The 14,016-nt window shown below is 35.7% G+C and overlaps 1 protein-coding gene across 3 annotated transcripts in view; it reads right to left on the reverse strand.

Annotated features, from left to right (window-relative positions):
• Nucleotides 1-211: 211 nt before the first annotated feature.
• The window catches only part of pnisr (PNN-interacting serine/arginine-rich protein), a 28,554-nt gene continuing 14,749 nt past the window's right edge, over nucleotides 212-14,016 (reverse strand). Inside the window, exons 5-11 of one of the 3 annotated variants that reach the window (XM_069887138.1) lie at nucleotides 10,810-11,000; nucleotides 10,245-10,382; nucleotides 8,586-8,685; nucleotides 6,165-6,218; nucleotides 3,104-3,283; nucleotides 1,007-2,129; nucleotides 212-773 (exon numbers count right to left, since the gene is read on the reverse strand). In XM_069887138.1, coding sequence (XP_069743239.1) covers nucleotides 743-773; nucleotides 1,007-2,129; nucleotides 3,104-3,283; nucleotides 6,165-6,218; nucleotides 8,586-8,685; nucleotides 10,245-10,382; nucleotides 10,810-11,000 — 1,817 coding nt within the window. In that variant the 3' untranslated portion in view covers nucleotides 212-742. Of the gene's footprint in view, nucleotides 774-1,006; nucleotides 2,130-3,103; nucleotides 3,284-6,164; nucleotides 6,597-8,585; nucleotides 8,686-10,244; nucleotides 10,383-10,809; nucleotides 11,001-14,016 lie in introns of those variants that run through there. The other 2 variants (XR_011340664.1, XR_011340665.1) reach the window with 2 other exon arrangements.

Here is a 14,016-nt window from a genome sequence, read left to right on the forward strand (position 1 = left end):
TATTGAGATCAAATAAAATTTAATTAAGCATTTGACCAAAAATGCAACCTCTGTGACTGTTGCAACATTGTGGGCTAAAGATTTGAAGTGGGAGAAGAATTTGAAGTTTTCATTTGTTTCCTCAAAAGTGCACAATATTCCTACTGTAAATTATTCATCTGATTATTCCTTCATTATTTTAAGTGAGAAGCAAACTCAACATAAATATGTATCAGAGAAAATGTGAAGAAATTTAATATACAGCATTAAACAAATATGCACAGTTTACAGGTGGGAATTAATTTGAAGCAGTAACTCAATCAGAATCCATAGGACTGTTTTGTGCAAACTAGATACTAAAATGGTCAAGACTGCTTTGTATTCAAGTGCTCTTCATTGAATATCCTTCAGGTTTTGATTCACATACCTTTTAAAACACCATAAATATCCGCAGTAAACAAAGGGAAATGTGTAACAAAACCAACCTGCAAAGTTTATTGACAGCCAACTACAGTTAGTGTAAGCATTATGTTAAAATATTACAACTTAAAGCAAACTGTTTACAGTGTGAATAATCTCTGAAGAATGCAATACAAATAAAACCTTAAACAAGTGCTGAGCTATAGACCGCGCTTGGAAAAATTTACACCTATATACATATATAAACACCTACACAGTTGTCAAGTATGCCTCTATAATGAGACAATCCTCCAAAACTCATGGAATTTCTGATCATGGTAAGGATGTCAGAAAATGTTTCCCCTTAATGCTTACGATTACTGGGTGTTCTTGACCTGCAGAAGATTAAAAAATAAATAAATTAATGGGAGACAAGATTTCACTTAATTCACTGGCTAGACTAATTGAAAATGCAGCATTTCATTTTAAGTTTTTAAATCATATATATATTATGTTAATAGATTTATATATACATATATAAAAAGACCAATATGTTCGTGCCTTTTAACGTTACTGGTCTTACAACTTTACAGATAAATAAAGAAAAATTGTATAAAATGTATACTACCTTGATCGTGACTTAGACTTGTGTTTGCGGCTTGCCTTCTTACCAGACCTTTGAGATTTTTCCACTGATCTTGAACGACTGCGTTTTGATTTCTTTGCCTTCTTCTCTCTGCTGTCTGGAGAATGCGAGCTGCTTCTTGCACTAGATTCTGTGTCCGAATGCTTTTTACCATCCTTTGTTGATCCTTTCTTGCTGGACTTGCTATCCTGCCTTGAATACTGCTGTGGAAGTTTACTAGAGCTACTACGTGAATAAGTCCACTCTGCTTCCCTCTTCCGCTTTAGTTTACTCTCATCTTGACTGCTTGACTTGCAGCCATCTTTATCTTCCTTCTGTTTCTCCTTACTTTTCTGTTTGTCTCTCTTTTTGTCCTGCTCTTTTTCCCTTTTCTTCTCCTCTCTCTTCTTAATCCTGTCTGCGCTTCCACTCCTGATTTTTTTCCTGTCCCTGTCTTTACTGCTGCACCTCTGTTTCATTCTGCCTCCACTAGGACTCCTGCGCCTTTCAGGACTCCTTCGCCTTTCTTTACTCCTACTACGACTGACATGCTTAATATCACTTTTGCTTCTACTCCTATGCCTGTCTCCACTTCTTCTATTCCGAGATCCACTGCGATGTCTACGCCTCTCTTTTTCCCAACTCCCGTTTCGACTGTTTCTCCTAAGCTGATCCCTGCTCCTCTCCCTCCTGTGCCTTCGGGAGTAACTTTGGCTTCGGCTGCGATGCCTAGTTTTACGCAAGGGAGATCTGCTGTGGCTCCACTTTTTCTTTCTCTTAGGTGAAAAAGAATAGTTAGAGCTACTACTGCTTTCTGTACTACTGCTGGATGTGGAACTCCTTGATCTACTGCTGCTGCTGGTACTGCCACTGGTGCTGCTACTCCCACTACTACTGCTTGAGGAACTCCTGTTTCTGGAAGCCTTTTCCTTTGAACTTCTCTCACTAAGACTTTTGCTCACTTCCAAGTTGAGTTCAGTTTCGCTGTGAGTTCTTTTCTTTTCAGGAACAGTTTCACAATCCCTTTCCTTCCCTTCCTGTTTTACTATATTCCCGCCATGTTCTTTAGTCTGTTCCTTAGTATCCATCTCCCTGAAAACTTTGCCCTCTTGCTGATGCTTTGTATCTGTGAAAACAAGGAAATAAACAGCTTAAAAAATATTGAACATTTATTAGCAAATTTTAATGAGAAGTTTTCTTGATTAAAGGATTTAATTAACAGAATATCAGAGCTAATAAAACTCACTAAAACAGAATTTTCATGTTAATATACTTCTTTGAAATCTGTGGACCATTTTTGTTCATAAAATTTTAAAGCGATGCAATGATCCTTAAAGGAAATGTGAAGGTGGAGTAAACAAACTTTTCAACCTGAATTACCTGATGTGGACCAGTCTTTAAAAAATGATATGCAATATACATTTTCTCAAGAAACATGATTGGAGCTGTGGAAAGTTTAAAAAAAATACTCAACAGACCGCATCCACTTTATTATAAATCACCCACTAGTTAATCACAGTACACTTGAGCATTCCATTTTATAAGGATGGGAAATTTTAAAAATAAATTTTATACCTTAGTGGCAATTCAGATAACAGTTCATACCATAGTTGCACTACCATAACATAGGTTGTCAAAAGATTGAGTAATAACAAAGTCATATCAGGGTGTGATATTCAAACACAATATATTATTTATTTCTATCACAAGTCATACAATCTGACAAAATACCCGTGACGTTCTTCTGACCAGGAAACAGCATCAATCATTTCTGAATTGTTATTGATGTCAAAACTTCAAATCAGCAAAAACTGCAACAATACAGAAGTACCTAGCAGAAGTCAATGAAGCACATAGATCAGAAACATCCAGGATCCAATTTTTAAGCCAACAATATCACCACAGCAGTCTTGTGTACATTCATTATTAAACAAAAATGGAGGTAGAGCAGTATGACTAAACGAGTAAAGAGGAAGAAGTACTTTATCGCTTTAAGACCAAAATTGATAAAAAGTCCTGAGCAAAGGTAATTAGAAAACTAGGGAGAGATAAAAGTGAATTAATTTTAGAAGAAAATACAACTTCAGGCATTTGTCATACCTTCCATTTGTTTCTCCTGCTGTTGTTGTAGTAGTAACTGTAATTCCCTTTCTTTGCGTCTAAAGGCATCCTGTTTTTGTCTGATTCTACGGTGCAATTCTTCGTCATCTGTGTCTGAAGACTCAGAGGCTCTTTCACTTTTCTCATCTTCACTGTCCGATCCATACCCGCCCAGTCCACCTGCACATAAAAACCCCAGTTTCTTTCACAGTGGAATAAAATGCTTTTAATTGCACATTTAAGTTCATGATGTACTGGTTTAGTTTGACTTATTCCAATTTTTTCCCGAACTACTGAAAATATTTCTATATTATGGTACATAACATTTCAATGATAACATCAAAATATTTTCTGCAGCATTATCCAAGGAATGTTGAAGAACAAAGGAATCTAATTTTGAGCTACTGACAGCAATTTAAATTTGTGCCTTAAACGCTTAAAATAATGCTTGTGGCAAGTACAGTACCAATCACGTTATTTGATCATTAATCTGATAGAGATAATATATTTTTAATGGATTTAAGACATTTAAAGTGCTGGTCTGGAGCATTCTTGATGATTTTGCATGTCAAATCACACAGGTCTCCCCAATCTTAGCTCAGTTTGCTACAATCAACTTCAGCAACAGGTCTTGGAAAATTATTTATGGTAGAAAGTGGGAGGAGAATAAAATAGGTACAAATATTTGTGACCATAACCATCATTTACTCTCTTAGGAAACAATGCACATGTGGACAAGTTAGACTCTTAAGTCAGTCTCAAGACTTCATGGTAAAGAGCAACTTGGTACAAATATTGACAGTCCCTGCTGAACTGTAACCAGCCACAATTGGCAAAAGAAAACCAAGTAATCGAGCAATGGTTACAAAGTAACTTAAAAATTGTTGTTAAAATATTAATGTTCAACTTCATCTTAATTAAAACAACATTAATACATTTTCTTCAAAGCTTGGATAATCCTTTTCTAAGCTTTTTTTTGAGATAAACAATTTCAGTTGGAAATGGTTCAGTATTATATTTATAGACATCAGGTTATTTTGTAGGTAATTTTCTGGTTCAAGGTGGCCCAAATTTGCTCATCAATGAAGGAGAAAAACAAATCTTGCCTTGTCAACCACTACTTCACAAGACAAAACTTTCCATTTTGCAGTTGCAGAAAGTTAATGCAACTGAAATTGTCTTACAATATTCTTACTGAATATTTAAGAAACTGCAGGCAAGAATCACTGTAATACAGGATAAACAAAAAAAATCAAAATGATTCATTACTTTTAAGAAATGGTAACATTTTAATAGTCCAGTGAGACCAGCATGAAAAATGGTTAACATTATGAAGAATATCTACAGTTCTTTTACATTCTGTCTGGTTATGCACAAAATTAAGACCCTTTTGGATAGAATTGGGGGAACTGGTGACAAATATTGTGGGGGTGAACTTCCCCCTAGACCCGGAATTGTTTCTTCTGGGGAATTTGGCAGTTATAAAAGTTAACTTCTCCAGAAGTAAATCTATAAATTTATTAAAATGCATTGTCAATAGTCAGGAAATGTATAGCGGTAACATGGAAATCCGATTCCCTACTTAACAGTGATTGTTGGAACATGGAAGTGCAAAGTTGTATTCCGCTTGAGAAGATTTCTTATAGTCTTAGGAATAGATATAGCATTTTCATCGTAATTTGGCAACCTTATTTAGATTGCTTAAATGCCCGGATTTTATAGTTTTTTTTGATATTTGTCAATTAGTTTAGTCCTTATTGAAATTTAATACATTTAAAATGATGGGACTCTGATATGTCGAACATTGTTCCTGTTGCTTTTTCTTTTCTATTTCCCATCTTTTTATTCCCTGCTGTCTGTCCCATTTCTTTGAATCTGGGGAGGGGAGCTGGGAGAAGAGGGACTTCCCTTTTTTCCCCAAACTTTATGAATGTTTTTCTATGATTTTATATTCAATGTATTATTGCTATTATATTAATTGAGTCCTATATTCTGTATTTTTCAAAACTAAAATAAAAAAAAAGAATGTCCACAGTTGCAGGCACAGATCCCGGATTTATGTTTTTGTGGCTTAACTCATTATTTCCTTGGTATTGGGATTTTGGCTTTAAACAGTATCAAAATTGATACCTAATTTGACTCAGCAACTTTCCCCTAAGAAGTAATAACATGGAAATGGTATTTGTAACACACCATTCACAAAAAAAGTGGCATCGCTATCAAAAATAAGTGTATCGATCAACCTTCTTTCCAAGTAAAGTTTTGGTTCCTCACCATCTGTATATTTATTAATTCTGTTCTAGTCACAATGTGTTTCTTATACTTGGGCTCTCTGAGAAGGCATTATTTTTTTTAAATCAATTTTCAGTTGAAAACAGAAATTGACAATACAGAGTCAGACATTATCATGACCACAATAGGTTTGCAAAATGCAGAAAAGACCCTTGACCCACTGCATCTATCTATCTACCCTGTCTAAATTCCCAACTTCCTTTGACATCAAGTTCCAGAAACTACTGTGTGTAAAAATTTACTAACCAAATCATATTTAAAATCAATTCCTTTCAACTTAAACCTATCCCCTCTTGTTTTTTGGAACCACTCATGAATAGATCCTGTCTACAATTTTCTATACCTCTCTTAGGTCATCCCTCAACCTTCTTCCTCGCCCCCCCCCCCCCCCCCCCCAGGGAAAACAAGACCACCAATCCAGACAGCATCCTGTTGAATCTCCTCTGCATTCTTTTGACATCAGAAGGGAGGCTAATTTTCACCACGCATTGAGGGAAAAATACATGATAGGAAATTAATCTGTTTCGGGATCTTAGCAAGACAATTTGATCACTAATAATATAAGCAATGGTTTCATGATATTTATACGGGAAACTGCAGCTGGATAGGAAAACAGACGCAAGACGAAAATACAAAATTATCACCTTTCAATTGATATAATGTCCATGATGACAGTTAAAAAGTGCAAATGAACACATGTTCAAGTTCACATTTGAACAAATCCCCTTTCTCCCATTAGCCCTGTTTTCTTTCAAAGGATGTTACTTACCAAGTCCAGTTAGAGAAGCCAGTGCACTGGACTGTGCCAGCTGCTTTGCAGGAGCTTTGTATCACATCAACAACAGGAACAACATGTTAACACTTTTTCAAAGTCATGAGTTTCTATGGCATTGCAAAACTGTACTACTACAGCTGCTTTGCAAGGGAGAGAAGAAACATTATAAACAAAAAGATCCATTCAAGAGCACAGTGCTTCACATAACAGGCACATTTTGTTTACAATTTTATATCACCTAAAACAAAACCAGTTAGCATCTACTAACATGAAATGTAAGGTGTGCTTCTCTAATAATGCACTATCAATTAAAGAGTAAAAGGATTTGGATTCATGTGGCATTTTAAATATGGTAAGGAGGTGCATTGTCAGCTTTTCAAAAATAAATCTTCTCTGATAATTTTCCAGCATTTAGGGAAGCAAGACCTGAAAATATAGTGAAATGCTGACGTTAAAAAGAAGTTTTATATTTCAATATGTATTTAACAGGAAATACTATACAGGCTTGACAGCAAAACTGTAAAGGGTAGGATGATATTTTCAATTTCTAAAGTCATATTAACCTGAGAATAATTCCATTTTTGACCCATAAAGTCAAAAGCACGTACATCTTAATAATATGCACTGCATTTATAATCCAAGACACACACTGTTCAGAGTTTACAGCAGATATATAACTGCAAACTGAACTATTGCACGGTGATTGTGCACTAGTAGAGATAGATCACTATAAATGAATTTACACTATTGTGGAACACTACTAGCACAAGTCCATGTTAATGGCATGATTGTGAAAAACCACTTAACTATTAATGGACATTAAAGGCATATTCCAAATTTGCTAAATTCAGTTAAGGGACATAATATAACCTGCCATTTGTTCTTAATTATGACAGAGAAAAACAATGGAAGAAATTGCATTAATTCCTGAGATATCTGGATAACTAACACAAATTGTGTAATATCAGAATAAACAATTGCACTCTTAACTCATGGTTTACTGAAGTAAGTTTATAACAAGTCCACATTTATTTTGTAATGTCTCTCCTTTAGCACCATCAGAAATTCAAGAGATACTCTACCTTCCTTCTGTGGATATAGTTTCCAGATCACAACTCCAGAAAGTCTGTATTTTGTACAATTATGTCTTTGGTGCTTTAAGTATTATCTTGGGAAATTTTGAATTGTTCTTGAACTTCAAATTTTGTGGGACAGCCAAAGTTTTGTCAACTAAAATACCATGTATACAGTAAAACCCCATTTCATCAAACCTTTGAAATAATACTCAAGAAACTTAAAAAAGGCCTGCCATCAAATATTATCTGATTACAAGAGATCCTGATGGTCTTCTGTAACAACTGAACTATCTGTAAAGATATTGAACAAGGCTACATGTAAATTTCAAACTGTAGTTCTTTTATTTTGCGATCTTGCTGAAAGTAATCAAACAAACTTCTTACAAGAGACTATGCCAACAGACAAATTTGCATTCTATCAAGGTTCTATTCACCTCCATTCAAAGCTGTTTTTTCCACTGTTAAGCACCGATAAGGGCAAATTTCCAAATCAGAAATTCTGTTTCATCCATCCCCCACACCTTCTCTCCTTCTGAAAGCTAACTTGCAACCAACCCTCTTTCCCACTTGTGTTGAGTCACAATGTTGACACAGTAACGGTTTCTCTTTCCACAGATGCTGTTTTTGCAGCATTTTCTGTTTGTTTCAGATTTTCAACAACTGCAATATTTTCTTGATTTTTTACAGCAGTTATGAGTTTGTAGATTCAAAATGATCTACAATTTAAAGTGTATTATATCCTTAATTAACAGCTTTATTGTTAATGTAATTAAATTTAATATTTTCATCAAATCACCCATTATGAGACATCAAAACTAATTAAAACTCATTCTAGTTAAGCACATGATGGAGAAAGGAAAAAAAAATAATAAAGTAAGCCAGCTAAATTTTGTCCCCAACTTTCTAAATACTCCCCTGACACATTTTGTATTGTTACCGGAATGTACTCGTAGTCCAGTATATGATGGTTTATTAGAGCTACTGAATGAAACCAAACCATTATTTTTTTGATTCTCTTTTCCATATTTTCACGAATGTTTGACTTAATGAGGTTTTATTGTACCATTTACTCAGGTTTTTAAAATTGTAAATTTACTTTATAGATTGTGCAATACAATTGAAAAATGTTAATAAGTGGATTACATTTTCATTTCTTCTTAGGAATAAATGCAATTTTCTTCAGTAAAATAAATATTTAAAATCTACTGTCAAGCATAATAAAGAAATATAAAATTCAAAATTCACATCTTAAACTAATAACCTGTTCCAGACAATATGCTTCAATTTTAGTTATATTCTACAATTAATTTTTAAAAAAAATCACAAGCATCTGGTGTACCTTTGGTGGCTTTACGGTGAGCTTCTCTTGCTACATAATATATCTCTTCATTTGTTACTTCTAAAAGCACTTCTGTAAGCAGCATCTTCATCATTATCATCTGGGATCATGAGCAAAAATACTTTAATACCATATTTAAAAAATAGACTGCAATAAAATATGAAAATTAAAAGGAAATAATGTCACTTTTAGAGCTTTGCTTATTATCAGTAAATTGCATCAATTCCATATAAATTCTCCTCTATGTTGCTGGCTGGGTTGAAGCAATTTTCTAGTGACATCCATGTTATCGACTGCCTCATTGTTAACCCAAGCTGCTGCTTAGATTACATTTTAAGGGATTCCTCACATGTCACAACCATGACAGCATGCCGGCTGAGCATTCAAATCACAATGAAGAATTTTCGTGGGCACATCCAAGTTGTACACAGAGACAACTTTTAGCTTTTTTAAAATCATTATAAACAAACAAAAACAATATTTTTGAAATATGAAGTTACAATGAGGAGGGCAAGAAAAATACCATTGAGGACAAATATTTGACTCTAAGTCCAAAAGCTCGTGTTGTCTTTAGTTCATCCAACTGCTCTACTTTCTTATTCATAAACAATAATAAATTAAAACACAATTTTCCCTGGTCATCTTTCTTCACCAGCAATATTTCCCCAAAATATTGTTTTGTCCAAATGAAACCACAATTGTAGAGACATTGGTTGTTCCATTTAAACATAGGGTATGCTTTGGGGCATAAACTAATTAAAACTACCTAAACAGCATGGGTTCACAAATATACTACCAAGGATACAAAACTATGGAGACTTATTTCACAGGAACTCAGCATGGTTTCCTGAAGCAATATACCAAAGGCCTCTGTTCAAAACTTTGGATGATAGGGTACATTACTTTGGAAATGTAAATATGTATTTGGAAGTAGAGAATAAAAAGTAAAATCAAAAGGCAGAAAAAATATTAAGAATGCAAAATAAGTTACAACTAGAGAACTTAAATGGTTGCAAAATTATTTAAAATATAGCAACATTGGGACATCGATTAATAAGGCCCAAGAGTATACAGCGAGGCAAGATTGGCAGATCTTTCCGATAAATGTCTTAAAATGTCATAGGTTAGAACATGGAATAGGACAGCACATGAAGAGACCGTTTCGCCCACCACTATGTCTGGGCTGACCCCGAGTTGCAATAAAAAAATTAAGCAACCTATTTTGGATGAAAAGTTACAGAACTAGGATTTTAGATTCTCAAAAGCATGATGCATGGACACCCCATATTAAAAAGGTAATGACAAAAGGAAACAAAATCAGATCAAGTCAATGCAAGTCCTGGTAATTTTTATCTCTCCTTACAAATAATAGTAAGGCTTAGATTATATGTTGTTGATAGCTTCAGGCATCACATTATGGAAAGATACAAAATCAGTGAATTAGATACTATATAGGCTCACTTTCATGGATAACTGTCAGGAAAACAGATTTGAAAATGTCAAGCAAGGTTGATGGAGAACAGAGAAGAAACCAACAATTCTGTCAACTTTGGGACAAGTGTGGGAAAATTTGATTAATTCATCAAATTAAAAAGCAGCAGTGAAGAGAAAGCATGATTAATATCATCGGAGCAAGTTAAAAACAACAGAATCACATGCCATCTGAAATTCTTTTTCTTCTTCAGTCATTTCTGGTTCACTCTGTTCTTCCTGAGCCACAGGTGAAGGACTCCTACTTAGTTTGTCACTATTTTTCGTTTCAGTCGTTTCAAACTCCTCATCTTCATCATCACTGTCCTTTAAACATTAAAAACATGAGCCATTTAGGTACTATTTTAAAAATATCCCCTTTATAAATAATTAGTATGTGCTTACCAGATAACATGAAAATGAGCAAGCTCAAAACAAGAATTTTAATGTTTGACAATTAACTAACTGAGTTTCCCAAATGGAACGACTGGGCTAAAATGTTCCATAATACCTTAGTGTCTGCTTCAAGTTTTCTTCTAGAAGTGACCAGAATCTTTAATTGTAAACAGTATACAACCCCAAGCCACTATCCCTGTTGCTTTTATAACCCAACTCCCACAAAACACCAACAATATTATTTGTGATCCATTTTATTAAAAAGATTTTCCCAGAAACCTGTAAATATTCTGTTGGAAAATAGTCTCTGAGTAATTGACTCACTGAATCTTGTGATCAGCCAATTGCATACACTTACAAATTTGCTTTTGTGAGGCAATCGTGGGCCATCTGTTTCTTCAGGCACTTCTTCAGGATCTTTTTTGTGCTTTGATGATTGAGCCCGCTCTTTTTCCAATCTTTCTTTTTCAAGCTTTTTCTGCTTCTCCCGCTCCATCTTCTCCAGACCCTCGCGAATCCAAGCTGGCAGTGTTCTGCGTTTCACAGCATCTACAGCAAGGTATGATTAAACATTCCAGACGAGACATGTATGCATAATGGCTCAAAGCTGAAGTCTTAATCCAAGCTCAAAGTTTATATTTTTGTGATATGCTAATAATTTTAATAATTTAGATTTTAATACTAAACATTCTAATCATAAAATTAGCATTTGAAATCCTAATGCAAGCTAGTCTCAGTAATAAACTGGGAATCTATCAAAACAGCAATGACATTAATGTCATATGAGCACATAATGTATCTAGCAACCAGATTGTATAACCCACAGAATTAGAATTTATTGTCATGAACAAGTCACGAAATTCGGTGTTTTGTGGCAGCGTCTTGGTTTATAAATGTTTGCATGATCTTACAACAAAAATATATTTAAAAAAATTAAAATAATAGTGCAGGAAAAGTAAGGCAGTGTCCGGTTCATTGATTTTTCAGGAATCTGAAGGCAGCAGGGAAGATGTCCTTGTGCCACTGAGTGCTTGTCTTTAGGCCCCTGTACCTTTTTCCCCAATGGGTAGCAGAATGAAGAGGGCATGGCCTGGGTGGTGAGGGTCTTTGGAGGACAGACACTGCCTCACGTACCTGTCCTAAATGGAATGATATCTGGTGCCTGTGATGTCGCGGACCAAGTTAACAATCCTCTGAAGTTTTTTTCTTGACCTGAGATTTGCTGCCTACATACCAGGCAGTGATGTAACCAGCCAGAATGCTCTCCATGGTCCACCTGTAGAAGTTTTCGAGAGTCTTCGGTAACATACCAAATCTCCTCAAACATCTCACAAAATATAGCCAGTGGCGGGCCTTCATGATTGTAAATTGGAGGCTCCAGGACAGATCCTCAGAGATGTTGACACCAGGAGTTTGAAATTCTTTACCCTCTCAACTATTGAGCCCTCAATGAGGTCATGTTCTCCTGACTCCTCCTGAAGTCCACAATCATCTCTTTGGTTTTACTAATGTTGAGCACAAGGTTGTTGGTGTGACACTACTCAAAGGGCTGATCTATCTCCCATTGCCCATTGCTTCCCCATTGCCGTTTGTGATTTTGCCGACAACTGGGGTGTCATTGGCAAACTTGTAGATAGCATTGGAATGCTGCCTGGCCACACAGTCATGGGCGTATAATAAGTAGAGCAGTGGGCTAAGCACATATCCTTGGGGTGCGCCTGTGTTGATAATCAGTGAGGAGGAGACATTGTTTCCAATTCGTACTGACTGTTGTCTTCCAATGAGAAAGTCAAGGATCCCGTTGCTATGGGAGGGTACAGAGGCCCAGATTTTGTTGTTTTTTGACCAGCACTGAGGGAATAATGGTATTGAAGCCTGAGCTATATTCGTATGAATTTGCTCTTTTCGATGTGACCCAGAGCTGAGTGGAGAGCTAGCAACATTTTGACGATAAGCAAATTGCAGTGGGTACGTATCTTTGCTTAGGTACGTGTTAATTCTAGCCCAATACTACAAGAAGTGATTTCTAGACCATAATTTCCTAATTTCACTTATGAAGTTAAAGGAAATGTTTACTAATATGGATTAGTAAATTTCTCAGAAGTATGGAAACATTCCCACTGGCCCAGTTTGTCTTGTCTTGTGGTTGTATAATTAAAGTACAGAACTAACAAGAGGACTGAGAAGCGCTGATTTTATATCGGTATATCAAAACTATTGAAGTGCCTGCAAGAGCTTAAATTAGGTTTCTCTCAATTCAATTTACTGGTGCCCTGCGCTAGTCCTCTGCTTCTCCATTCCCTGCAATCGTAGGAATTTAAAATAAACCACTAATAGCTCCTTTAGACAAACAAGGTTGGCTGTACTCCTAGATGTTATGTCACAGAATCCCTGTACTGATTAATTGCTGTAGGATTTTTATGAAGAGACGCAGGAAAAAAAAGTTATATCTTCATTAGAAATCCGTGATTTCTTTCACTCTGCCTTTCCCTATCCCCCATTTCAAATACTTCTAATTTAAAAAAAATTAGACATACAGCACAGTAACAGGCTCTTAGGGCCATGAGCCTGCACGGTCCAATTACACCCAATTAACCTAGAACCCCTGGTACATTTTGAAAAGCTGGAGGAAACCGGAGCCCCCAGGGAAAAACCACGCAAACACAGGGAGGACATATAAACTCCTTTCAGACAGCAAGATTTGAACCACAGTCCAAATTACGACATTGTAACAGTGTTGCACTAACTGCTATGCTACCGGACTTCAAGTCCTGATGCACAAAATTCTCAGAGAATAAAAGCGGTTGAATCAGTATGGATTGAATTAAGAAATGCCGAGGGTAAAAAAATTATATTAGAAGTTATATACAGGCCCCCAAACAGCAGCTGGGAAGAGGTCTATGAGATACAGAGAGAAATACAAAGGGCACGTCACAAAGATAGTATCAAAATAATTATGGGAGATTTTAACATGGCAGGGATTTGGGAAGGACAGGAATTTACTGGATCAGGAGTGTGAGTTTGTAGGAAAATAAAAGATGGATTTTTTTTAAACAGCTTGTTGAGAAGCCCACCAGGGATCCACAGTTCCAGATTGGGTCATGTGCAATGAACCTGAAGTCGTAAGGGAGTTAAAGGTCTTAGAACCTCTCGGAAGCAGTGACCACAACATGGTCGAATTCAATTTCAACTTTGAAAAGGAAAAAATGTTTTCAGTGGAATAAAGGCAATTATAGTGGTATGAGGAAAGAACTGGTCCAAATCGACTAGAAAAAACAAACTAGTAGGAGGAACAGAGCAGGATTGGAAGATATTTTTGCAAATGATTAAAGGCATGCAGATTAGATATATTCCTAGAAAAAGGTAAGTTGTCAATGGAAAGATGGTACCAATGTGACTAACAAAAGAAGTTAAGGCTAAGATAAAAGCAAAGGGGAGGGCATATAAGGTAGCTATAACTAGTGGGAAATCAGAGGACAGGGATCCCTTTAAAAACTTACTTAAATAAATTCTTAAGGAAAGAAGAGATATGAAAGGAGATTGGCAAACAATATAAAAAAAGATA

Source organism: Narcine bancroftii, chromosome 6 (assembly GCF_036971445.1).
Source record: "Narcine bancroftii isolate sNarBan1 chromosome 6, sNarBan1.hap1, whole genome shotgun sequence".
NCBI lineage: Eukaryota > Metazoa > Chordata > Chondrichthyes > Torpediniformes > Narcinidae > Narcine > Narcine bancroftii.